The 25913-nt window shown below is 59.3% G+C and overlaps 1 protein-coding gene across 1 annotated transcript in view; it reads left to right on the forward strand.

Annotated features, from left to right (window-relative positions):
- The window catches only part of RBM33 (RNA binding motif protein 33), a 73357-nt gene that overhangs the window by 42937 nt on the left and 4507 nt on the right, over positions 1–25913 (forward strand). Inside the window, exons 10-16 of the mRNA XM_054574781.1 lie at positions 4143–4275; positions 4654–5000; positions 6230–6508; positions 8415–8699; positions 11572–12249; positions 22428–22637; positions 24881–25069. Coding sequence (XP_054430756.1) covers positions 4143–4275; positions 4654–5000; positions 6230–6508; positions 8415–8699; positions 11572–12249; positions 22428–22637; positions 24881–25069 — 2121 coding nt within the window. The remainder of the gene's footprint in view (positions 1–4142; positions 4276–4653; positions 5001–6229; positions 6509–8414; positions 8700–11571; positions 12250–22427; positions 22638–24880; positions 25070–25913) is intronic.

Below are 25913 nucleotides of genomic sequence, written 5' to 3' on the forward strand. Positions count from 1 at the left end.
CCGTCGGGACAGAGCTGCCTGTGGGGCCTGTGTGTGCCACTGTCCCCGGGGGAGCCACGCTGCTGTGCTGGCGCTGGTCAGGCAGGGTGTGTGAGACGGCGTGTCGCAGGAACCGCGGCGGACGGTGCCGCCAGGCACTGGGCTCCGTGGTTCTGGCATCAAAAGGAGAGGGTTCTGGGCTGGCACGGCCACTCTGGCGCTGCCGGGGACCCCGCCTTTCTCCCCACTCCCCGGGGGGGCAGGAGGGGGTGGGCGAGGCATCCCGTCCCAGAGTCCTGTCCGCTCGCCAGCTCGCCTGGGTGGCCAGGCCGGTCCCGAGGCGCTGCTGCAGCCGCGAGTTGCGGCTTTCAGATGGGCGTGGGGGGGCCTGTCCACGAGGCGGCGCGCGGACTGTGCGGAGGAAGGGGTGGCGGCGTTCGGGCGCAGCTGGCCCGGCGGTGGGGGGCGCTACACCGCGGCGGGTGTTTCTTCTGGTGTGAAAAGGCGACGCTGAGGCTGTCCAGGGGCCGCCTTTAGGGTCTTAGAGCATAAAACGTTCACTGTTGCTTCAACATCCGGGCTCTCGTCCCGTCTTCCCGGGAGGCGCCGGGGCTGCGATGGGCCTACTGTCCGCCCGGCGGTCGCCCCCTGGTCTTGCGCCTGCCCTTTCTCCGGCCCGCTGCCAGTGGCCCTGCGGCACCGCTGGCCATGGTGCCGCTGAGCCTGCCCCCCGGTGGCCTCGCGTAGATTGACCAGGTGAGAGCTCCTCGTTCCCAGCCCCAGCCCGGCCGGCATCCGGGGTTCTCAGACGGCAGCACAGACGGGCGAGGGTGCCCTTCTGCCCTGGCCGCGAACGGCAAGCAGTCGAGGGTGTGGTGATCCTGGCACGGGGTGCCCGGTGGAGCCCCGGCCCTGCTGCGCCCTGACCTCGGGCTGAGCCTGAGGGGCGCCGCTGCGTCGGAGGTGGCACTGAGCAGCGTGTCCACCCCACGGGGCTGTCGCAGGTGTGGCCGAGCCCCTTCAGCAGTTCACGGCAGCAGTGTGGGCTGAGCCCATGGGCGGGGGTGGCAGAGCCTGGGGCGGGGGGCTGGGGGTGCAGGGCAGGAAGGGGTGGTGCCTCCGAGCTGTCCGCCCTTGGGTGGAGGGCCAGGCAGGGGCCTGCCGGGCGGTCGCGAGGCTGCCGCAGGAAGATGTGGGCACGGGGTTGAGGAGCAGTGGCGGGCGTGGCGAGCGGGGCTTGGTGTGTTGAGTCACGGCGAGACCCACACTCCTCGGTCCAGACAGAGGGCCAGGTGCCTCTAGTGGGCGTCCTCTAACTGAGCGAGACCAGGGCGTGCTGCCCGGGTGTGACCCGCGGAGACACAGCAGCCTGGCACCTGGCGCCTGCGGCCCGGCGGCGCTCCTGTCTCGGAGCGAGAAGTCCGACCAGGTGTGGCAGCAAAGCGGCCTCCCAGCTTGCTGTGCGATTCCGGGGCCATGGAGGGGCAGACCCAGCGCTTCCGGGAGCGGGCCGGGCCTGAAGCTCTGCCGGCTGCTGCCCGGGCCGTGGGAGGGGCCTCGTGAGCGGCCTCGCGAGCGGCCTCGCGAGCGGCCTCGCGCTGTCTGCTCATGAATGGCCAGGCCTAAGAGCGGTCCTTGCTGCGGCTTGAAGGCTGGGAGTTCCGCTGCCCCTCGTCCTCAGAGAGGTGTTTCCCTTTACTAATTTGTAAGCTAAAAGCTCATGAAAAGTACCTATTTTTACCAGATGGGCATTTCCGTGATTCTTGGACCTTCTGCACCAGCAGCTGGTTCAGGCTGCGGTGCGGGCCCTCCCAGCGTCCCGGGCGTGCTTTTGGTCTGTGGGTTTGCATTGCTCACTGCGAGTTACTTCAGTTTGACTCTCTGTCCTGCTGTCCTGTCCCCCAGAAGAGGGGCAGCCGAGGGTCCACGGACAGCGCCTGGAACAGCTGTTCCTGGGCGGGGTGTGGCTGTGGGTGCGCGCTACCGCCTCGTGGTCAGGGTGCGTGTTTGGAGGCTGGGTGGCCGGTCAGACCTGCTGCAGACCGGAGGGCGGGTGATTTTAACTTTATTTTCCCTGCCACTCCAAGAAGAATGGTTTAAACATTTTTTTGAAATAATAACAGGACCTTGATTGCTCATTTATTATCATCGCAAAGTTTTGAATGTGCTTTTAAAACATGTTTTGAAATATATGTGTATGGGAGAAAAAGGATATATGAAACTAAAGATAGAGTTACTAGTGCTACAATTTACACATAAGTCCTCTATGTTAACACACAGGTTCTGTCTCAGTTACCTGGTGGAATGCGTGTACAAACGCACAGGACCTGGGTCATAGACATCAAACGAAAAGTAAGACTTGTTCTAAAACCAGAGGGAAGAATGTGGCAGGGGCAGACAGAAGGCTGGTTCACCGGACCGCCGAATGCACGCCTGCTAAGGGGCGGGGTGTGAGAGCCATGCCACCAGGAGTATTTTCTCTGGCACAGTGTTACCATAGCGACAGTATTCAACGTGAAGACGGTCCGTGTCAAAGCACGGTATCAGGAACGTCTGAGCGGCCGTGAGACAACGTGCCGTTTGTTAGGGGCAGCGAGCGGAACGTCCTCCCGCAGTGCGGCTGCGCCTGGCAGCCCCGCTCACACGCCTTCCACTTCTCGGGTCCTGGCGTTTACTGCTTTGGTAGCCTGTTAATTGATGCCTGCAGTCAAGAGGTGAGAAGTGACGGTCCTTGCTGCCAGCCGTGGCTGAGGGGGGTTTCCTTGGTCTCACCTGGAGGAACACACACAGACTCCAAGCACGTGGCCTCTGGGACCGTCCTGCCCACGTGTCCCTAGGTGCCTCAGCCCGTTTGTGTGAAGAGGTGACGCTTGTGCGCAAACGTAACGTCTTCGCTGCCCCGCAGCCACGGGTCCCCCGGGATTGCACACGCCTGTGTCCATTCTGCGCCGTTCTTACCGCGCCGCGCAGGGTGCGCTGGTGGAGGAGGAGAGCGGGTGCGGCGCGCGGACACGGGCGGTGTTGCTGAGTGATGTCCTGGCAAGCAGGCCCGCGCCTTGTATGAGTAATAAAGTGACAGAGAAGGCGTCAGAGTTTTATGAGAAGGGAGTGTGGTCTTCAAAAGTTGAGAAATAATGGTTGAGTTTGAAAGAATGAGGTGTTAGTAAATAAAAATTATTTTGATGCTGTGTATAATTAGTGAACTCTTTCTGGAGAACGGAAAAAATGGTGAGGGCTTTATAAGCCTCCAAAAATTTGAGGCTTTCTTAAGGAAACGTTTGTTTTTAAAAATCTTTGAATTCTTGAAAGGCCAACTGAAGAACGAAATAATTTTAGTTTTATCTAGAGTTTACTACTAACGTTTCGTTACTAAAAACATGTTACTAAGAGTTCATAATTTTTCTATCCAATAGACTTCAACTGTGTAATACTCCTTTTGTAGTAACGTGGTTTCTTAAACATTTCACATTTTTCTGTTTTGTCAGAGGTTGTTGATTTTTGTTATTGTAGAAATTCTTTTTCTTTAAGTAAGATCCAACTGCATGCTGTAAGAGAATCATTTTATTTAATATGTTTTATTTGTTTTCTTTTGGAGGAAGAGGGAAGGAGAAAGAGAGGGAGAGAAACATTGATGTGTGAAACAGTCGGTTGCCTCTTGAGCACCTCGAACTGGGGACGTGGCCATCAACCCAGGCCTGTGCCCCGACTGGGAATCGAACCAGTGACCTTTTGGTTCGCAGGCTGGTGCTCGGTCTACTGAGCCACACCAGCCAGGGCTCCTCCTTTTGTAGTAAAGCAGGTTCATAGCTGTAGCTAATGGTTGTGTTACAAGGTAGCAAAGAACAGCCTGTTTGAGAAGATGAGTATCTGGGACTTTGAGAGTAGATGTTTCCTCTTTCAGATTAATGGGCAGGAAGATTGATCGTTGCATGGATTTCAGTAAGCTTAACAGTAACATTCTTGGAGTGCTGTAGACATATTACAACATGGAATTAATTTTTAAGTGCTGCACTGAGATGTTTGACTGTTTCATGGGCTTTGTGACGTGTGTTCGTACGCATGGGGGCGCTGTGGGAGGCCAGTTGCGCGGTGCTCTCAGGAGAAGGTGTGGGACGGCGCGGGCCGCCTTTCTGCCCCTCACCGTCTCTCCGTCCTGCTCACAGGGCCCTCCGGAGTTCCCGCAGCACACCCCGGGACCTGTCCCCAACAACTTCAGCCAGCCCCCGCGGCTTCCTCTTCAAGACCAGTGGAGAGCGCCGCCCCCTCCCCAGGAGCGGGACCCCTTCTTCTTAGGAGGTAAACGATGGCTCAGGGTGAAGGACAGCGGGGATGGCAAGCTGCCCGAGCACGCTTGTGTCGCACTGTGTTCAGCTCCCGCTGGGGGACTCTGTCGGGAATATCCGACTGTTGTGACCCAGCACTTCCACCTGTCGTGTCCGGGGCTAGGCCTGGACGGGCCTGGAATCCGCGGTGTGAGTGTCTCCCACATGGGAGGAAGCCAGCTGTGGAAAGTGGCCAGGGAAGCCACAGAGACGCCGAGGGGGGCCCAGGCCCTTGTAAGGCGTTCGCGCCCCGCTGCCACTTGGAGCTTTCCACTGAGGGGACTGCGCATTGCCCGCTTCCCAGCGGTGCGTGCTCTGTCCAGCCAGGGGCTGACGGCCTGCTGCCTTGCAGTTTCAGGTGACCCTCGCTTCCCGAGTCATCTCTTTCTGGAGCAGCGGAGCCCCCCGCCGCCGCCGCCCCCGCCCACGCTCATCAACAGCAGCCACCCTGCGGTGCCCGCACCCAGTCCTCTGCCGTTCACGCAGCCTGGACCAGCGTTCAGCCAGCAGGGACAGCAGCCCGTGTTCCCCCGGGACAGGCCTGTGAGGCCCGCCCTGCAGCCCCCGGGCCCCGTGGGCCTGCTTCACTTCAGCCAGCCCGGCGCCGCAGCCGCGCGGCCGTTCATGCCGCCGCGGCAGCCCTTCCTGCCGGGCCCCGGCCAGCCCTTCCTGCCTGCCCACGCGCAGCCGAGCCTGCAGGTACGCGGGGAGGGGGGGTGCAGGGGGGGGTACAGGGCCGGGCGCGGGGCGGGGCGTGTGCTACCGCTGCAGCCTGACGCGTCCGCGGACGAGCCTCTCGTTTCCTTTCCAACCCGCCAAGGTGTGTCGGCTCCCTAGAGAGTAAGGCCGTTGGCCTCACGCATGTCGTTGACTACAGACACCTCTCTGTACAATGTTGTTTATTTCCTTGATCACAGGAGAAATGGAAAAGGCGATTGTCAGTTTTTGGAAAATGAAAAAAATTTAAGATTTTAAAGTTTTGTTAGTGCCTCTGCCACTAATTTAATCAGGACATGATAATGCCTTTGCTCATCACTGCGGGTTGTAAAAGGTTCACAGGAGAAGGGAAGTTCTTTGTCAGACGACGTTCCGGCCGCAGGCGGGGTGTCCACACGGAGGGAGCGCTGCTGCCCCGCCTCCCCGGGGTGAGCGGCGCCCTCTGCGCTGGGCTGTGCCGGGCCCAGCACGCCGCCTCCGGTGCGTGGAGTGTGCCGTGTGATGGCGGCGATATGCCCCAGTCGGCTGTCAGGGATGCGCAGCGTACGTGAAGTCAGAAGAGGAAAATGACAGTTATTTAGGGTGTTAAAGTAAGCTAAAAGGGCCTTATTTTTCTTTTTATTACAAAAGATACAGTGACTGCATCTTCATTGCAGAACGGTTCGAGAAGCGCTGTGTATTTGAAGAGGAAATTAAATAAGCCTGTCCCCTGCAACAGCCCCCGCTAACAGTGGGTGCTCCGCTAACAGTGGGTGCTCATTTCTCGGGCTTCCCAGAGCGCCCGGCCGCAGCATCTCGGTGGTGGCCTGCGGTCGCGACCTTGGCGGTCGGGGAGTCTCATGTCCCTGGCCACACGGCCTTGCAGTGACCTGGGGTGGCGGTCTTGCCGGTCGGGAGCCACGTGCCACTGCGCGGCGCGCACCTGCCGCACAGGCTGCTCCTGCAGCGTGACTGTGTCCCGCATGTCCTCGGCGGCAGCGCTGCACGGGGCACCCTGGAGGCTCCCTCGTCTCCAAGGGTCGAGCCTGGGAACTTCAGGAGTGAAGCGGTTTAGGTCCCAGAGTGTCGCCTTCACGGACAGATCCGGCGTGTGGTCGGCAGCACCCGAAGCTCTTTTTCTGGGGTTGGGGCATTTAAGGGAGTGGCTAAGTTGGAATGAAACTAGCGTATGCACTGATGAACTCTCGTTTCTCTTCCTTTCGGCACCCAAGGGACCCCTGCACCCCCCGCTGCCCCCGCCGCACCAGCCCCCGCCGCAGCCCCAGCAGCAGCCTCCGCTGCAGCCTCCGCCGCAGCACCCGCCGCCCCCGCAGCCGCAGCACCCGCCGCCCCACCAGCCGCAGCAGCACCAGCACCACCACCACCTGTCCGTGCCGCCCCCGCCCCTGATGCCCATGGCGCAGCCTCAGTTCCGGCCTCACATGCAGGCGGCGCCGCCCCAGCCGAGCAGCAGCCGGACGCAGTGCCCCCCGCGCCAGGGGCCGCGGCACGTGAGTCTCTGCCAGGGACGCCCCCCGAGTCACAGAGCTGCCGGGGCAGGGCTCCTGCGCTGGCGCCGTTTCCCGCCCTGGTTTCATGAACGAAGCACATGTAGTGCTTTGTTCTGCAGCAACTGCATGTTTACAACCTGCTTAGGAAATCGATTTCTTGACGACGGAAATCCCTCGCATCCCTTGTGCCTGAAGGGCTGTCCATGTTGTTTCCTTTGGCATCTTGCTTTCGTGTGTCTCTGTGTCCCTGTAGTGGCGGCAGTAGGATTTAACAGACACCTAATGTCAGAAAGTAGTGTTGGGGGACGGTCACTCCCCCTTGGCCGTTGCCAGTGGCTTTTTTGATCCTCGCTTGAGGATCTGTTTATTGCTTTTTAGAGAGAGTAGGGGAGAGAAAAAGAGCAGCATCAATTTGTTGCCTCCCACATGCACCTGGACTGGGGCTCGAACCCACAACCTTCCGGTGCACAGGATGACGCTCTAACCAACAGAGCCACCCGGCCAGGCACTAGTGCCTTGCTCTTTGACTCCCAGGTGCCCCGTGCCCTCAGGCTCCGAGTGAATCCGTGGGGGAGCTCGGGGGGCTGGTGAGCGTCCTCTGCTGCTGGGCGCCTCCGGTCCCAGGGACGCGGCGGTGGGCGGAGGCGGTGGGCCGCCTGCCTCCGTGCGGTCCATGGGCAGGTCGGGAGGGCGCTGTCACACTGACCTGAGAGGCTGCCATGCGCGGGGACTGTGGGCAGGTGTGGATTGATCACGCACGGGAACACACTGGGTGGTGTGTTGCTTTAAAAATGAAAGACAGTAGGCGCTGTCACTGCCTTGTTCTCCATGAAATAACCTTTTTATAAAGAATCCGCTTAATAGTTAGAGTTCCAGGCTGTAAGGTGACAGTTTTCCTTTCAGTACTGTCTCTTGTGACCTTGAGCTTCAAGCACGTCACTTAGTTACTTTTAATCTCAAATTTTCTCACGCCTGCATCTTCCTTTCTTAAAGTAACATTGAGGTTAAGCTGATGTAAGAAGTAAGAAAGGATTTCCAGATCGGGGAAGACGGTGGCTTGTGAGCACGTTTCATTTTGTTGGAGTAGGGGCAGACCACACGCCTGGCCCTGTCACCTCACACCCTGACTCCCGTGAGAGACCTGAGAGCTGAGTCCCCCGGCCACCTCACGTCTGTAAACCCCCGGGAGCTGGGGCTCTGTTAAGAACCCCAGGGGTGGCACTGGCCGGTGGCTCAGTCAGGTGGTGCGCCGTCCCGTACGCCAGACGTTTGCCAGCTCGATCCCTGGTCAGGAACCCCCGCACACGCAGGAGGTAACCGGTCTGTGCCTCTCTCTGTCTCTCCCCCTCGCCCCTTTCCTCTTGCCCAAAAATCAGTGAGCATGTCCTCGGGCGAGGACTGGACGACCTCCCAAGGACAGACACACTCAGGCGCTTGCTCTTGGATGGAGCTTGTGGCACCTTTCCCCGGCGGGGAGCTGGTTGCTTCTCTAAGGACGCTGACCTAACCCTAACGTGTGCTCCGCTGTAAATTCGGAGCGCGCAGTGAGAGTGCTGCTGCTGACTCTGTGCAAGTGCCGGTGTTGGCTCTGTCCCCAGACTCAGGCTCCACCGGTTGTCCCCCAGTGTGCGTTCCACAAGTGACAGCCTGTCTGTCTGTAGGCAGTGCCTCCTCAGCGGTCCCGGTCCTTAACAGCCGGGGGCGGGGGGGGGGGCGGCTTCTGCACTGAGCAGGGAACGTTTCCGCCCGACAAAGTGTTGACAAATGGGGCACGTGTGGGCCTCTGAAAGAGACGTCACTTACTAAGTAGAACAGTTTTTAAATCTTTGTGTCTCATAACGAGCCTGTCTGTGGTCTTCTTCCCAAGTTTCCCGTTGTAACTGGACTTTCTTTCTTGTCGTGATAGAATACATCTCAGAGCGTCACCAAGCGGCCGCTGCAGCAGCTGCAGCCGACCGCTCCCAGGAACAGCAACCTGCGCGAGTTACCCATAGCCCCCTCGCACGTCCTGGAGATGAGCAGCGGTCGCTGTGCCACCACACCCGCCTCCCACGGAAAGCCGGCCGGCAGCACGTCGCCCCCCACAAGGCCCGGGCCGGGGCCCAGGAACACGCAGGGGAAGACGGACGCGAAGGCCAAGCCCGGTAGCCCTGGGCGTCAACCCACAGACGAGGCGAAAGCAGAGCCAGAGGTAGGGCGTTGTTACTAAGAAGTGATATGTGGCTTCTGACAGCAAGCCTTACGGTCCACGTGCCCCTCTTTGGTCCCTCTGAGCCCGCGAGTTACTCCCCAGCCTCTCTCCACGTTCCTCAGCCGAGCCTGCCTTTTCACCTCCTGGCCTCGCACGCGTAAGGTGCGCGCTCGTCCGCACTGGCGGCGGCGCAGGCGGGGTGGGCCCCAGGGCCTGCGCACTGGGGCTCGGCACCCTGCTCCTCAGAGGCGCGGGCAGGGAGCGTATCAGGCTTGACAGTGCAGACTGTTTCTCGTCACACCCAGCTCTGTGTCCTTAGCACAAAATACAGACAGTTCTGAGACCAGCAGGAGTGGTGTGTCCCAGCAAAACTAGGACAGAGTCAGTGCCGGGCCGCACTGGGACTGCAGGCACCGCCACCGCGGCTCGGGCTTTTTCCTGCTTCCCACAGTGCGCAACCAGAATGTGGGGCCACTTCAACTTCCGTCCTTCGAATAGGGTTCTTTGTGGGGAGCTATTCAGAATTGTCAGGCTGTTGCGGATTTTTGAACAGGTGTAAATGCTGTAAGGACCACTAGTAAAGATGAGTCAGTATGTGACACGGTTTTCCCGTGCGGCCTTCCTTACCCTTGGTCACATTCCGGCTATTTGGTCGTGGATCGCGTGGGGCGGCTCAGGACTGGAGCAGAGCAGCCCCGCGCTTTGGGGCGGCCCCGGTTTCGTGTCGGCAGGGCCTGCGGCCAGGGCGGGCCCGGGGCGGCCACGGGTTTCCCAGAAAAGAAATGGCTGTGCTTGCCTGCGGCATCTGTGCGGTCAGCCGAGCCCCGGGCAGCGTCTGTGAGTCGGGGGCCCTGATGGAGTGTGGCGCGGCGAGAAGCCCCCTCCGAGCGACCCCCGCTGCCGGCCCCGTGACCCGAGCACGTCACACACTGCTCTCGGCCCGGTCACTGGGAGCGGGTGCCCGTGACAGGGCGCGGGCCGAGTCGTGGGGGTGGGGCAGGTCAGAGTGACGGCAGCGCGCGTTTCCATTGGTAAAAATACAGGCACGTCGTGTTTTGTCAGTTACGTAAAAACCAATTAACATTGGTTTTATCTCGCAGTCAGTCAGACTTGGAGGGGAGTCAGATTTCCTTACAAATTGTGGTAGCAGTTCTAATATGTTACTGATCAGAAGTGTAAATACAGAGTTGAGCTCTCACGAGAAGGATGACTTTTGGTTTTAAAATAATATGTGAAAAAATAATGTAGATTTATAGACTTGAGTGGGGCTGTTTATATAAAGACATCTTTGCTAAAAATTTTATGCTGCTTTTAGTTTGTATAGTCAGCTCCTCATATTTTAAGTTGATTGGGTTCACAAAAATTAAGTTACATGCATTTTACTTTTATAACAGCAGTACCTAAGTAAAATGATAAAAGTGGCCTTTCGGGCAGAGCGTGGCCAGAGATGGCTGTCCCTCCCGTGCCGGGGAGCCGGCGGGCAGCTGCGCCTCAGTCCCCTGGAGCGCTGGCCGGGGGCCGCGCGCTGTCTTCCCCTTGCTTGCTTTCAGTTTTCTGTGCACATGGGATGGACCAAGAGTGAAATTTTTTTATTTCTTGAAATGTCTTCTGTTTTGCAGTTGATTTTCTTACATTTACCCAATTGATACTGATACTGTGAAAGACAAACCTGTCCACCAGCTTCAGCCTCCCACCTGTGTTGGTGAACATGCTTGAGCTCCTCAGGGGCTGGGGCTCGTCTCAGGGGCGGGGCCTGCAGCTGGAGCCTGGGTTCTGGACCTCTCTGCGCCCCCAGCGGCCCCCACCAACCTCCCCCGCACCGGGCCCGGGCCCTGTGCTGTGCGCACGCTGTCCGCTTTCCCGCCTGCCTGGGCCCCCTCGCCCACCTGCAGCTGCGCTGTCTCGCGTCTGCCCGCCACTGCAGTTAGGTAGCCCGCTGGGTCAGGGTGCTTCTGAAAGGACAGCGGGCCCCAGGGAGGGCCAGCTCCACCCCGCAGTCAGGGGCACGGGCTCTGGGGGCACCGGCGGGGTCTTCCGCTGCGTTTTGGTCTTAATTCCTGATTCTTAAGGTTTACTAATTCCTGACCTCTAGTTAGATTAAATCTTGTTATGTTCTTTTGTGAAGGATCTGTGGATTGAGTATAGCTATGATTTAAGAAAAAATAATCATAATTTTTAGCAAATGCTTAACTCTTAATCAGCTTTCCTGGCTTCATGGTTTCGATGAAAGGGACTGGACTTGGTAGCCTTTCTGAGTGGCGTGGGGCTGACCATGAAGGCTTTCCATGTGCACCATTAATATTCCAGTACTGCCTTTGGCAGCATCTTGATTCAGAGGAGAGTGCACGAGTTCAAGGTCAGAGAGATTGACTTGTGCTGTTCATTACAACCAATTATTCTGTGACAAATGAGTTTGAGATCAGGCTGAAATTCTGTACGAAAAATCAATAGTTCTAATCAGGCCCTTTCAGGTCATTTACACCCACCTTTTGTTGGTCCGTCAGAGCCGAGCCAGATAAAGCCTGCGTGGCAGCGTGGCCCCTGCGGTGGCCACGTCCATTCAGAACATGCTTTGGTATCTTAAACCAGCGGTTTAATTGGTTCAGGCTTGTAAATGGAAATACATATCCTTTCGTTTTTAATATCCCGGTAAGATTTTCCAAATCAGCTTTAGCTGTGTAATTTTTGTCCCCCCGCCCCCGAAGGAAGGGGTTATACTTAAAGTCTATAAGCAGCTATTGAAGAGCGTCTTTCAAATTTTGAACGAAAGGGTTTGTGAATTTTGCTTTCTCGGGGTGGTTAGAAATGATGGGAACGGCCACCTGGCCTGGCCCGGCCCTGCCCAGTAAACGGTGCATGCTCTCTGTTCCAGTTCCCCGACGAGGACGAGGAGACGAGGCTGTACCGCCTGAAGATCGAGGAGCAGAAGCGGCTGCGGGAGGAGATCCTGAAGCAGAAGGAGCTGCGGCGGCAGCAGCAGGCCGGGGCCCGGAAGAAGGAGCTGTTGGAGCGGCTGGCGCAGCAGCAGCAGCAGCAGCAGCAGCAGCAGCAACAGCAGCAGCAGCAACAGCAGCAGCAGCAGCAGCAGCAGCAGCAGCAGCACCTCGGCGCCCCTGTGGCCCCCGCAGAGCGGGAGGAGCAGCTGGCGGCCCTGCCCCCGATGCCCGCCAACGGGAGCCCGTTACTGCCCTTCCCTGGGGCCCAGGTCCGGCAGCACGTGAAGAACAGGCTTCTCGTGAAGAACCAGGATGCTGCTCCTTCAAACCTTCAGCCCAAAGCGTCCAACTTTGTGCCGTCTGGTGCTAGCATGCCGTACTCGGGACAACCGGGGAAGCCCCTGAAACACTTGAGACACAAAGTCCTGCCGGTACAGCCTGTGGACGGGGACGCGCCGCCCCCAGCACAGCCTGCCCGAGGGACGTCCCTCCAGGGCAGGCCGCCGGACACCAAGCCCAGCGCCAAAAGGACTGTCATGCACCGGGCAAACAGCGGCAGCGGCGATGGGCCACACATCAGCTCCAAAGTCAGGGTGGTTAAGTTGTCAGGAGGGGTAAGTGGAGAGGTCACCATGCCCCCAGGGTCTCTGCGTTGTTCCCAGAGCGGGCGTGCAGCAGAAGGAGGTCAGGGGGCTCCCGCACCGAGCACCGCCCGGGATTGCGCTCTGGCTGGAAGCCAGTGGGAGAGCCACCTGTCCCTGCTCCCCACAGCGCTCCGTGGTCACTGGGTCTCGGCGGGCAACCTCGTGACGATCCCTCCCTTAGACCGTTCTCAGTGTTAGCAGCTTTCTGTAGGTACCCTGGGGTGGAGCCGTCCAGTGTGTTTTAAACATAAAATTCCCTTTCCCATGGAGCAAGCAGCCCGTTGCGTGCATCTGCAGATGCCGTGAGCTCTGGGGCGCAGCGGGGGAGCGCGCTGGCTGCCCCGCTTGCCACCTGGTGGCGGGGCGCTTGCCGCGGCCTGTCTCCCCGTGGCAGGGCTGCCGTGGGGCCTCCGCAGGCAAGGCAGAGCTTTGCTGCCTCTGGGGCCAGCGGACAGCTCAGGGCTCGCATGGGCCTGCAGGCAGGTGCTCGTGGAGACGGGGTCCCTCTGGGAGGCGGGAGGGGGGAGCACGCCCCTCCCGGGGTCCTGTAGCGCCTGCCAGCGGCCGGCTTGTCCCCGCCTCAGCGCTCCCCAGAGGGCGTGCTCATCTGGGCGTGCTCAGAGGGCACGCCGAGAGGGTGGGCGGGGTGGGCGCCCGCAGGGCCGGGAAGGTGCCGGTGCAGGGCCCCTCCTCGTGCGCTGCTTGCCTAGGGCAGCAGGAACTGCTTTTATTTCTAGGTTGTGGGCTGAAAAGTAGCGTAGTTTGCCGCATGTAAGGTGCTCCCGTGTGTAATGTGCACCCACGTTCTTGGCCAAGACTTTCAGGGGAAAAATCTGTTTTTAAATCCAGTTAATTACTTATTTATATCTAGAAACAAAAATAATTGTCATATTCCAGGGTGTTACTTTGCATACAGATACTGTTACTGCTTTCTAGAGTTACATTTTTAACGCATATGCGTAAATAAAAGGATGAAAAACATTTATACAGAAACAGAACTAGTACTCTGCGTGTATGATGTGCATCCTTATTTTTCCCTCAAAAATTTGGGCAAAAGAGTGCCCGTAATACGTGGCAAAATATGGTAGTTTTCCACATGCTATGAGAAAATTCTTTGTAGAATAGTATGAGTTGGAAATTCCATATTCAGTAGGACCCATAATTGTGTTTTACTTGAATCTGCGTTTTCTCAACTCTGTCCACCGTGATTCGAATGTTGATTATTAGTAGCAGGCCTGTGCCCTCAAACTGCTGTGCTGTCATGAACGTGTTACCTGTCGACAAGGACACGGGTGGTTTCCAGGGTCTGTGGCCTTTGGCTTTGGGTGTTGTGTTAAGCACGCTTTGTCGGGGTCGCACTTTTCTTCTTGGTTTTAAAAGGAGGGGCACGGGCCGAGGTCGGGAACCAGCCTCCCCTGTGGCCCCCGTGACTGCCGAGCAGGGCTGCGGCCGGCGGGCAGTGCGGGCCGCGCTGGCAGGACACGGGCGGGCCCAGCGGGGGCACGGCGCGGCTGTCCAGGGACGTGTTCAAACCTGCCGGCACCTTTCCTTTCAAAGAACTTACCGCCTTAACTTTTTGCTGTCTTTTTTACAACGGAAAAAAAAATTTTTTTATAGGGGGCTGTATTCTAAAACCATGCTATTCAATTTTATAATACACAGAAAAACAACAGGGGAATTTTACATGAAAATAGCTATCTGCCAAACGTGGGAGTACCTTTTCAGCGCATTCTAATTCTTAAGTAGTAAGGCAGCCGACCAGCACGCCCGAAATCGCCATGGGGACTGGTGGTGCCAGCTCCCCCAGCAGCAGGGCGGCCACTCCCGACGGCGGGCTGCATGCCCGCCGGCGCCTCTTGGAACCTGGGTAGGTGGCGTTTTCCCCGGGGCTGGGCGGGGGTGGGGGTCAGCGGGCAGGAACTATATTTAAGAGAGCGTATGCATAATGGTGCTTATCTCACGTGACACAAAAGGCAGCTGTTGTTTTAGGGGTTTTCTGTGTGCCGCTGTTCCGATGTCTCTTCCTGTCCCTGCTGGTCCCTCTCTTCCCCCATTGGCTGTGGCCTTAATGCCCTGGGCCAGCCGGGGACCCGGCCGGAGCCGGGCCGGGCTGGGAGCCGCGGGACGTCTGTGCTGCCGGGGCCTCGCGTTAGGGAGGTCCGCCTGTGCGCTGTGCAGGTGGAAAAGTCAGAGCCTCAGACAGGCTTTGGAGTCTGCCTCTGCGTTGACAGTCGTCGACGTGACGTCTGTTTACCCTCGTCATCCTTCCCCTTGGTGTCAGTGAGAGCATCGCGACACGGGAGGCGTGCCACAGAGGACTGCTGCGCTTCTTGCCCAGTGTTGGTTCCCACAGTCATGGGTGCCGTGGTCGTCTGGGATCGCAGCTTGTGGTCACGCTTTCTCTCTCCCGGCTCCCTGTCGAATCCTGTCGCCTGCCATTCGGAAAGGGAGTCCTGGTCACGGGGCATGCCGAAGCTCCCGCGCCAGGACACGGAGCACGCATCTGTGCACGCCGCCGGGGCACGGAGAGACGGTGGCGTTGGAGGAGGAAGCATGTGGATGGTTGTCTGTTATGATTGTCCTTGGGACCCCGAATAGTCGTTTCATTTTACTGAACCTCGGCCTCCAGGCTGAACGAGGTTACTAAGGTCACTGTGAGGGATGAGTACATGCAGCCTTCTCACTCACAGAAGGCACTTCATAAATGCCCGCTTTCCTTCTAGAATGCCCCCGAGGTCCTTCTAGAAACCTGTGTTGCGGTTTCCGTACTCTCTGGCAGTCGCGGTGGCCGCTGCGCCCAGTGTCCTCGGGCACTCACAGCACCCTTGGGAGGCAGGGCCGCTTGTCCCTCCTGCTGATGGCAGGTGGGTGCGACTCCAGGGCCACCCGGCTGCTGGCCACGCCTGCGGGGCAAGGCCTTTGGGCCCTGTGCTCCTGGCTGTTGGTGGTGACGGTGGCGGCCACCGCCGCTTTCCCTGATCGCGCCGGTATGCCTGCAGGAAGGGCAAGACTCTGTCTCCATGAGATTCCACCGCTGTCAGGGTTGGTCAGAGACTGAGCGGGGCTTCTAGAATGGGGGCTGCGCTCCGCTGTGCCGGCCGCCCCCACCGCCGGTGGCCGACGGGGGCGTGCCGGGAGGGCTCAGAGGCTCGGAGCGGCAGCGGGGCCCGGCCGGGCGGGGGCGGGGGCGGCGGTTTCCCATCACCGCAGCTCTGGGGCCCCGCGCGGCACCCCGGCAGCGTCCCCGCGGCCACCGGGCCGCCGGCCTCGGGAGGCGGTGGCGGTCTGTGTCCTGGCTGAGTGTGGCCGGGACTTGCTGTGCGCTGCAGCCGTGTCTCGGAGCAGCTCTCTGTGGCTGAGCGAGGTTTCATCTCACACCTGAGACTTCGGGCAAGGACCTTAGGAGATTTGAAATTTAAAGAGACCTTTTGTTACACTGCTCATCAGTCTCTTACCTGTGTGAACGTGAGTGTTTTTTCCACATGTGTTTTATTGTCTAGCTTTGTCAGGTGAGATCTCAAGGGGAGCAGACGAAGGCTGCTTTGCAGGGGCTGTGCGCGGGCGCCGCTGCCACGGCGCCCCTGCCCGCCCTTGCGGGTGCTCTGCCTAGGGAATCGTGGGGCGCGTTCTGTGTAGTTCTTGAAATGGGACAGTTTTCTCCACTTGCTCATTTCATATGAAGCTACTCGTATTTAATTTCAGAAGAAATAAGAAAAAGCAACCTTGTTTAATTATAGTTTTTTTGTAGTCAACGTGTAGTCCAGAAAAACGCTTCAGATGCTAAGGGAGCAGGGTAAGCTACGAAACGGCGGCTCTCTGTGCGTGCGCCGCCCCGGCGGCTGTTCCTCGGGGCTGAGCTCAGAGAAAGGGACTGGGACAAGCGCGGGCCACAGGAATTGCCTTTCTCACGGGATTTAGTTAGGCCTGCAGCTCTGTCCTGCCACTGAGGGGAAACGGGGACCCTTCCCCCCATTCGTTGGGTCTGCGTGGTGGTCTCCTGTGCGTCGGTGTAACTGTGGTTATCTGTCCCTCCTCAGGAAGATGGATGGGGCTGGCTTCCTCCCAGGTGGTTGTGAGGATTAAAAAGGCTCAAATGTCCCAGCACATGGTAGTAGCTCAGTAAAGGTTACCACACTTTTCTTGTGGTTTAAGGGAGAGTCTGTTCTATTTATATAGAGGGGCAGCCACAGGGTTCTCTCAGCAATGAAAGTTCTGAATTCACTGCCTCATTCTAGTCGAGAGGATGACAGTTTCAAGAGCTTGGCAGCAAGTGAAGTAAACATTCCTTTGTGCTGCGGGCCACACATAGAAGTGGGGGCCAGACAGATGGCCCCGCAGGAGAGCCGCTGGCCCCAGGCGCGCCCCGGTCTCAGGGTGGGGACCACCGACACATTGCAGGCAGAGGTCCCCTGAGCGTGTTTTGCGGGTGGGACTGGAAGTGTCGGCTTCTTCCCTCCCTGCTGCATGGGGCTCTTCTCGGGCTGTTTCTGAAGAGGTGGGAGAGGCGATGTGTGCAGGGCTGAGCTCTTTGGGGGGGGTGGGAAACATTTTATTTTGACATAATCCGTGTTTAGGAACTACGTACAGCCGGCGCCTTGCCTGTGGTCCGGGCTCTGCCTAAGCTTTTGGACGATCGCAGGGGACGATCACAGGGGAGCCGGGCCGGCGCGGGGAACCGGTGCGGGAGGGCGGGGCCCTGGGAGCACGTGCCCGTGACAGCGGAGCAGGCCTTATCGGAAGAGAGTTCACAGGAGGCCGCCCGGGGCCCAACTGCTGTCCTTCTGTGTGTCCTGACAATGTTATCTGTCCTCTCAGTGCGAGTATCGAGTGTCTGTCATGAGTGCAGAAATTAATTTAATGTCACCTGAAGACATGCAATTAATCTTTTAGAGGTTTTCATAATACCTTTGCAGAAAGAGTTGCCAGTTTGGCGGATTTGGACTTTGGGGTTTAGAAGAAGATAAGGAAAATTAATTTTTCATCAGGGTTAATGCAAGCTAGCAGGGCCACAAAGGCGGAGAAAACGGTTGGGGAATTTGTCAGAGTTGTCAGGCTGGGATAATGCTGCCGAGCGTCCGATAGGTGTAATCAAGAGTTGAGATTTCTATAGAGAGGGATTAATCAATTTGCTCACTAGTGAATGCAAGTCAGCGATATCACTTCTTCACGGGCTTTAAGGATGAAAATAAGATTTGATCTGTCACATTGCAAGATGCCCTGGCAGTATCAGCAGGCCTTTTTATCTGTACATTTACACCATTTGTTATAAATAAGTCTGTCCTGCTAATGTTGGTGGCCACAGACTGCATTTTTTGTAATGATTAAGCTGATAAAAAGTATTCCCTAAGCCTTCCTAACTCAAGTAGTACCTTCATACTTAAGAAAAACTACTCTAAAGATACGTTTTATAAGATAATCATTTGTGAAAAAACCAACAAAATAGTTCTGGTTTGGTCAAACTTCTTTCTTTCTCATCTGTTTTGGAGGGTGTGAAAGAGATTTAAAATCGCACCCAGACGCCTGCCACAGAAGGAATTCAGAAGTGACCTCTTCACCCCGGAGGAGGTGGTTTCAGGGTGAGCTCACTTTTTTGGACTGGAACATAGTCTGCCGCCCACCGACGCCCGTTCACGCCCGTGCCCTCGGAGAGCAGGAGTCTGGCGCTCCGAACCGGGGTGGACAGCGGTTTTACATGCACGTCTTTTGGGGCTCTGACTCGGTGCCTGAGTTCTAGAAGACTCCTAAGAGGTGTGTGCGGCCAGTAGGGCCGGTCTGCCGGAGGGGTCCCGCTGTGCTCCTGGCTACATGCAGTCAAGCGTAGTGGACAGCGCTGTCCCGCGTCAGCTGCGGTGACTCTGGAATTGCACTTTTCTTCCGAGAATGGGCTTTTCATTGTGCTAATTTGAAAAGGAAGAATCATTCTCTCAACTGGGGTGGGGGCACCTTTGTTTTTTTTTAACACAATGAAATAACTTGTAACTTATATTTAAGCCTTGAGTGCTCAGCATGGTTTTCAGAAAACCGCGGAAGCACAGCATCAGTACAGCTGCCCTTCGCTTACTTCAGCCGGACGATGGCCAGGCCTTCTGTTTCTGGGGGGCAGCGGCCCGGCTCTGCCGGAGCCACCGGGGCCCGGGCTTTCTCTTGTAAAGTGGGGTTGCCTTGTGTGCTGTGTGGAGGGCCGAGGCGGGGACAGCATCAGGCAGGCCCTGGAACCCTCGGTCACAGTGCGGACGTGTGACAGACATTAGCACCTGAATCTGCGTGGGGGTCACGTCTACACAGGACAGTGAATGGTTTTTGAAAGGAAAATAAAAGTTCAGAACTTTGTTTTTCAGGAGTTATATCTGACATTAGTTAGCACGGTCAGAGATAAATGATCATAATTACTCAAAATAATAATGAAGAAAGTTTTTGGGGTGTTTATTGAGCCCTTATGTCCTTGATCCCCAGTTTAGAAATCATTGGTGTTGCGCACTCACCGCCCAAAGACCTGTGCGCGCCGAGCGCCTTGGCTGGGCCAGCAGCAGCCCCGGCTGGCGCGAGCCCCACTCTGCGGGTGGCCGCGGGCTCTCCCACGCGCCCGGGCTCCCGCTGCGGGTCACTGAGGGGGAAGCAGCAAGCGCCCTCTCGCCCACTGTCCCAAGGGGCCCCGTGCTGTGGTCCCCGTGCTGGCCAACGGCCCGTCTGCTCGGGCGCGAGCGTGCTTGTGGGCACCGCCTGCCCCCCGGGCTCTGCACACGAGTCTTTTGACGGCACGGGCAGAGCTGCTCGGTCTTCAAGGTGCGGCCTATCGACTGATTTTGTGAAAACGTGCACAGCTCGGGCTGCCGGCGTGTGCCTCATTCTAGCTTCGTGAGCAAAGCAGACTCACGGGCGCCCACACCGCAGGTTTCTGTGGGCGTTCACCAGACGGCATGTGCTCTGGGCGGCCCTGAGCTCAAACCTGGTCTGCTGAGCTTCCGTGGAGCACGTTTAGACCCTTCAGTCCGTGACGTGGGAGGCTCCCCAGGGAGCTGAGGCTGCAGGCTGGGTGTGGCTGAGCTGCATGGAGGACCTCGTGGGCCAGCGTCTCGGGCCGGGGGCTTGCTGTGCCGTGTCAGCCCCCGGGGGAGGTAGGAGGTTTCAAAGCCGTACGACTGAACGCACGCGTCGTGCACTCGTGAGCCCTGCGCTAGTGTACTTCAGTGGGTTTCAGAGAAGGCACACGTGGCGGGCCGCCAGCTCGCCAGGGAGATAGGCTACGTTGTGCGTAGTCTCGGAATTTTTAACTTTTTGGTGTAGACAGTTTCAAGTAAATACTAAACTTAGAGAGAGTTCTCATAGCTTCTGAGGAATCGTGTGCTTAGAACAGGCTGTGGCTGCCTGGCTGGGGCGCCTGCGCCTGTGGACCCTCTTCCTGTGGGCAGGAGTCTGACCCGGGGCTCCTGTCTCGATGGCGTGGGGCTGGGGTGGGGGGTGCCTCTGTCAGGTGGGAGTGACTCCCAGCCAGAGCACGTCTCGGGGGCACTTGGTGACACATCGCTGGGGCAGAGTCGCAGAACGTCGGGGGGCCCGCCTGGTTCCAGCGTCTCCGGCCCTGCTGGACGGTGCAGTCGCTGACGGGCCTTCGAGCGGGCTGTGCCTGGGTCCAGCCTCAGCTTCTGATCAGGCGTCTCTGGGTTAAACCCCAGGACGGCTGGCATCGGGCAGCTCCCAGGGCGGCCGGAGTAGGACTGGCTGCAGGGAATCAGCGCCCATCCCGCACCCCTGGGTGTGAAGGCGGCGCTTGCGGGGGAGGCCCTCAGTCGGTTGGGGTGACAGCGGTGCCCGTCCTGGCTGGCGCAGGTTCCTGCTGAGCTCCACCTGTGCCGCGCCCCTCGGGGAGCGAGTTCTGCCCGGCGCTGGGCCTCTCCTCGCTGCGGCTGCAGCTGCGGCTGCGGCCTTGGTCTGTGTGGCCGAATCGGATGCTGGGGTTTTGGTGAGGGTTTTTTTCCACGCGTGTTCACAAGGAACATCCTGGGGCTTGCTTTTTTCCTTTGATGCCTGTTTCTGGCTCCTGTACCAGCGCAGTGGGGGCCTCAAGGAGTGAGTGGTGTGTCCCTTCTCTGTCCCCTGAAAGATGCTGTGTGTGAGATCAGTGGTCTTTCTCCACGAAGAAGCTGCCAGCGTCAATTGCTGAATCTCGGGGGGCCTGGGTTTTTCTTTCGGGGGGGTTCTAATGGTCGCTTCTTGAGTCAGTTTTGGTGTGTCTTTTATGGAATTTGTTCATTTCATCTGGGTTGTGTGGTTTCTTGGTGTGAGGTTCATAATGCCCCTTTCAGTTTCTGGAGCACCAGTTCTGACCTCCGCTCTTCTGTTCCTGATTTCGGTCGTTCGTGAAGACCTGTTTTCTTGGTCAGTTTAGTTAAAGGGTTATTAATTTTGTTGATCTCAAAAATCCAACTCTTGGTTTCATTGATTTTTCTCTTTTTCTGTGTACTGTGTCATTGTCTTTCACTGTGATCTTATTTCCTTCTGTTTTCTTTCCCTAGTTTCTTTAGATAAAGGCCGCAGTTGCCAATTTTAGATGTCTTTTCTCTTCTGATATAACTGTTACAGTTGCATCCCTTAGATTTTGGTACGTTGTAGTTTCATTTTCATTCCATTCAAAGTCTTCTTTCTTCTTTCATAGCCCGGTTGTCCAGGAGTTGACCCTGCTGCTGCATGGCTTAGCGGCCAGGCCGTCCTTCGGGAGGGCTGTGTCCGGGCCCCCGGGCCCCCAGGCCCCTCGGCCGGCAGCCTGTGCGGGGCTGAGCTGCCCTCGCAGCCCGCAGGCTCGCCTCTGCCGCCGGCCCCGCGGCCCCACGCGGGGGCCTCCCTGAGCCCTCAGGAGCTCTTCCGTCTCCAGGGCCTCCTTGCTCTCTTTCTCAGGCTTCTGGCCGGTCAGCTGTTGCTGCAAACAGAGCCCTGGCCGGAGGCTGTCAGCTCTGTGGGCCTTGCTGTCCCCGCACCCAGCGTGCTGCCTCAGTGGCATCCCTGCACCAGCCCCGGGGCCCTCCCGGCGCCCACTGCGCCGGCTCCATGTCCTGCGGCCTGGATGCTTGTTGGGGACCATTCCGTCCAGTCACACGCCTGTGGCAGGCTTGGCTGTCTCTCCGACCTCCTGTGGATGGGACGCCCCTGTTCTGTGTGGCTTTTTAACCTCATTTTGTTCTTAGGCCCCCTTAGTTTGGGCAGTTTTTTGCAACAATCTTACCTGTACCCGTCTTGCTCCAGCCCTGTTCCTTCCCTTTGTTTCATTCGGCTGTCTTCCAAACGTAATTTTGGGGGGGAAGGAACAAAATACGTGGGCTGCTCCTGGGCTAAGTCCCCACGCCCCTCCTGGCCACAGGGCCGAGCAGCCTGTGTGGGGCAGAGACCCCGGCCCGCGTGCCCCTGTGCGCGTGTGCGGCAGAGCGCGGCGCTCGGCAAGTCTGACCTCCCTCCCTGCCTCCTGAGTGAGTCACGGTGTTTAAGGTCACGAAGTGCGGGCCCAGTAGTAAAATGCAAAAGGTTAGGTGGCTGGTGCTTGGGAAGTTTTTACTAGAGACGTGAGTTCCCCTCTGAGACCGTGGACCTGTGGCTGCTGGTGGCGCTTGTGACTCAGTGGGAGGGGGCGACGGGTGTCCCCCAGCCCGGGAGCCCTGTGCCCGGAGTCCTCAGGCTCAGCCGTGTGTCTCAGAAAGGAGGGGCTGGACACACCCCGGGATTCGTGGCAGAGGTGGGTGGCGAGTGAGCGTGGCGACCTGCTCACCTCCGGGCGGAGCTGGAGCCGCTGCCCACGCCAGCTCTTGTGGTTCTAACACGCATGCTCATGTAGATGGAGAATGCATGTTAAGTAGGAAGCGTGTTTCAAGTGAAGCACCGTTTCGCTGAGCTAAGCAGCATTCACCTGAATGACGGACCTCCTGTCGGGTGGCCCAAGGTCTCAGTGGTTTTAATTTCCAAGGTGTTATTCAAACCCAAACCTGGTCAAGTGAGACATTTCCTGGTGGCTCTAGTGCCACAACAGGTTCGCTGTTCTGGGGTTTGATGGTTTGCCTCTCGGTTGAACACACGCGGGGGGCGGGGGCGGGGGCGGGGGCGGGGGCGGGGGCAGGGTGTCAGCTGAGCAGACACTGACCGGTGTGCTGCCTTGTTCCTTTCAGCAGGGAGGAGAGAGTGATGGCTTTTTTCACCCGGATGGCCAGCCCCAGCGGTCCCCCCAGCCCCCAGAAGTGAGACAGCAGCCTGCCCGCAAGGTGACGCTGACCAAGGGGGCCCTCCCGCAGCCCCAGCACCTGCCGGTCGGGGCCCATGTGCACTCGGCGGGCCCTCCGGGCATCAAGAGCATCCAGGGGATCCACCCGGCCAAGAAGGTGCGCCCGCGCCCCCGCCTTCGCGGGCCAGTGCGCTCTCGGGGGCATGCTTCCCGCTGTGCCTTCGCGGGCCAGTGCGCTCTCGGGGGCGTGCTTCCCGCTGTGCCTTCCGGGGGCCAGTGCGCTCTCGGGGGCATGCTTCCCGCTGTGCCTTCCGGGGGCCAGTGCGCTCTCGGGGGCATGCTTCCCGCTGTGCCTTCGCGGGCCAGTGCGCTCTCGGGGGCATGCTTCCCGCTGTGCCTTCGCGGGCCAGTGCGCTCTCGGGGGCATGCTTCCCGCTGTGCCTTCCGGGGGCCAGTGCGCTCTCGGGGGCATGCTTCCCGCTGTGCCTTCCGGGGGCCAGTGCGCTCTCGGGGGCATGCTTCCCGCTGTGCCTTCCGGGGGCCAGTGCGCTCTCGGGGGCATGCTTCCCGCTGTGCCTTCCGGGGGGCCAGTGCGCTCTCGGGGGCATGCTTCCCGCTGTGCCTTCGCGGGCCAGTGCGCTCTCGGGGGGCATGCTTCCCGCTGTGCCTTCGCGGGCCAGTGCGCTCTCGGGGGCATGCTTCCCGCTGTGCCTTCGCGGGCCAGTGCGCTCTCGGGGGCATGCTTCCCGCTGTGCCTTCGCGGGCCAGTGCGCTCTCGGGGGCGTGCTTCCCGCTGTGCCTTCCGGGGGCGCTCCAGGGTGGCGCCCACGCTGGCTGCGGTGCTTCCTGCTGCTCCGAGCCGTGCCCCGGGGGCGGCCCAGCGCAGCACGCCTTCCCCTCCCGCTGGTTCTCCGGCTTCCACGGGCTGTCTGTTTCCTTCTCGCCCCCTAGCCGACAGGCGGGGGACCGGGGACTTGGGGGTGAAGTGTCCTGCCCAAGAAAGCGGCTCTGGCCCTGGTGCTCAACCCTGTCCCTTGCCCTGTGGATCGAAGGCAACTTCTTCCGTGAGCTCTGTCTGTTAGGCAAGAGGCACGGCAGCCGGACCCTTGGGGGCAGGCCTTCTCCGTTTGTGACCTGGGTTTAAGACAGGCCTCCGCCCCAGGGAGGGCGCCTGGGCAGCCTCCCTGAGCCCTGCGGGCCCTCCGGCGATGCCTGGTGCGGCCTGCCCTGGGGGCAGGAGCCTCACGCCTGTCTGCTGGGACGTGCGAGAGGGGAGAGGGCGGCGGAACCTGCTCTGTGTCTTGTAGAAAGCTTTGGAGCCTGCCGGTCCAGCCCTGTTTGTCTTGCTGGGACACTTAAGTAGTGGTGTGTAAACATGAGGACACTTCCGGGTCTGGAAAGTATTTTTATTACTTCGCTACGTTACCCCATAAACACGTTGCGATGTAGGGCCGATGAGAGTGTTCTGGGCCTGGCAGAGGAGGCCGGTGGACAGGCCCGGGAAGCCACGTGTTCGGGTGCAGCCCTTAGCGTGTCCAGTGCACGTCGCCTTCAGCCAGGGCGGCCTGCGGGTGCGCGGTGAGAGAGGCCGCAGGAAAGCACCACCGCCCCGCGCGGCCGCATGCCCCAGCAGCGCCTCCGCCCTTCCTCCTCCCCGGACGTTAATTATGAAACCGGGCGGCACACCAGAAAATACTGTTCTTTGCCAGGCTGACTGAAACACAGGTGTGGTTTTCCTTCATTCACACCAGGTGGCTTCTGGTGTGTTGGCTATTGTCATTTTTTTATTTGATAATCTAAGGGAAAAGAGTCCGTGCCCCTGACTGATTAGTCTGGTATTAGATGTTTTAAACATCCTTGTGGCCCACGAGGTGACAGTCGCTCGCCTAATAAAGCCCCTGGTCCTGCACCTCCGTCTCCCTCCTGTGACGTGGGCGCTCTGGTGAAGGGCGGTGTTGTTCCTTTGTGACCTCGGGCTGGCGCGCAGGGTGGCAGTTTCCTGGGTGAGCTGGATCGGGGAGGTGCGGTGGCCAGCAGTGCCTGTGTGGCGGCAGCGGGTGGCACCGCCCTGCGGAGCTGGCCTAGGGTGCAGAGGGAGACCCCCGGGCTTTGGCCCATTGGGCCGACCGAGTCCCCGGCGCGCCACGCACCGTGCGCTCCTGGCCCCCGGGGCCCTGCTGCTCGCGCCCGGCCGGCTCCGGCTCGGCCCCGGCCGCCCTTTCAGCGGGCTGGGCGGCGGTGTCTCCGTGTGCCGCCCGGCTCTTTTCTAAGACGGGGTGAAAACTGGAGGACGTTCACCGCTCGCGGCATGGGCGCCGAGTCCTTTGCTCACCCTTCTGTCTCACCGGTTGCGCGGGACACCCAGGCTTCCAAACTGACCTGCCCTCTTGCCGTCCGCAGGTCCTCACGCATGGGAGAGGCCGGGGCGCAGCGGGGCCGGCGGGCCGCGGGCGCCCGGCGCCCAACAAGCAGAACCTGCGGGTGGTGGAGTGCAAGCCGCAGCCCTGCGCCGTGTCCGTCGAGGGCCTGTCCTCCTCCACCACTGACGCCCAGCTCAAGAGCCTGCTCACCTCCGTGGGGCCCATCCAGGTAGGCCGCCCGGCCGCGTGCTCCGGGGGGGCGGAGGCGCCTGTGTGCGTGGCCGTGCGGGCCCTCGCTCAGAGCCGGGCCGTTTCGAGGTTTCCGGATGCTCGGCGTGAGCCACGCGGGATGGGCGTCTGAACGGATGGCGCTTTGGAACCCTTCCTTACGTGGTTCGGAAGTTCACATGCGCGCTTCCGTAAGTGGTGGTTTTTCCGTCTTTTTTTGGTCACACCCTCGTTTTTTTGGGCACAGTTTAAGAATTTTAGAGTGCGTGGGTCTCCTTGACCTTAATTTCCAGAAACAGCCTCCCGTGTTAACAGCTGTGGCACGTGAATTAGATTTTACAAACATGAAACGACGTCGACCGTATTTGGGTCTTTCAGTTCTCAAAGCAGCTGATTCCGAGTGCTTCAGGATCTCTGCGGGGCTGGCTGCAGACGGGGGCCGCTGTCCCTTGCCGCAGCAGCCCCGCCGGCCCGCGTGCGAGCGGGCGCGCACCAGCTTTTCCTTGAGCAGCTCGTTTGTTTCCTCCTTCCTGCCAGGCGTCACCCCCGGTCACAGCCGTGACCAGCGGCCTCCGTCCCTGTCGGCCTGCGCCTGAGTGCAGAGCACTTGGTGGGCAAGACCAACGGAAACGCCGCTTCAGAGCAGCGCCGGGGCCTCCTTGCAGGGCCGGCTGTGCCGCCGGCTTCCTGAGTGAAGGGAGGCGCGCTCAGACCGGCGCGGGCGCGGGGAGCCCGTCCTCAGCGTGTCTGACGCCTCTGGTACCTCTGAGAGCCCCTGAAAGAGGAGCCGTGGGCACAGGCGCCTGGGGGTGCTCCGCATTTCCAAGAGACTCAGGGTCCCTCGT

Source organism: Pteronotus mesoamericanus, unplaced genomic scaffold, assembly GCF_021234165.1.
Source record: "Pteronotus mesoamericanus isolate MK-2021 breed Mesoamerican mustached bat unplaced genomic scaffold, CSHL_Meso_final contig_265, whole genome shotgun sequence".
Classification (NCBI taxonomy): Eukaryota; Metazoa; Chordata; class Mammalia; order Chiroptera; family Mormoopidae; genus Pteronotus; species Pteronotus mesoamericanus.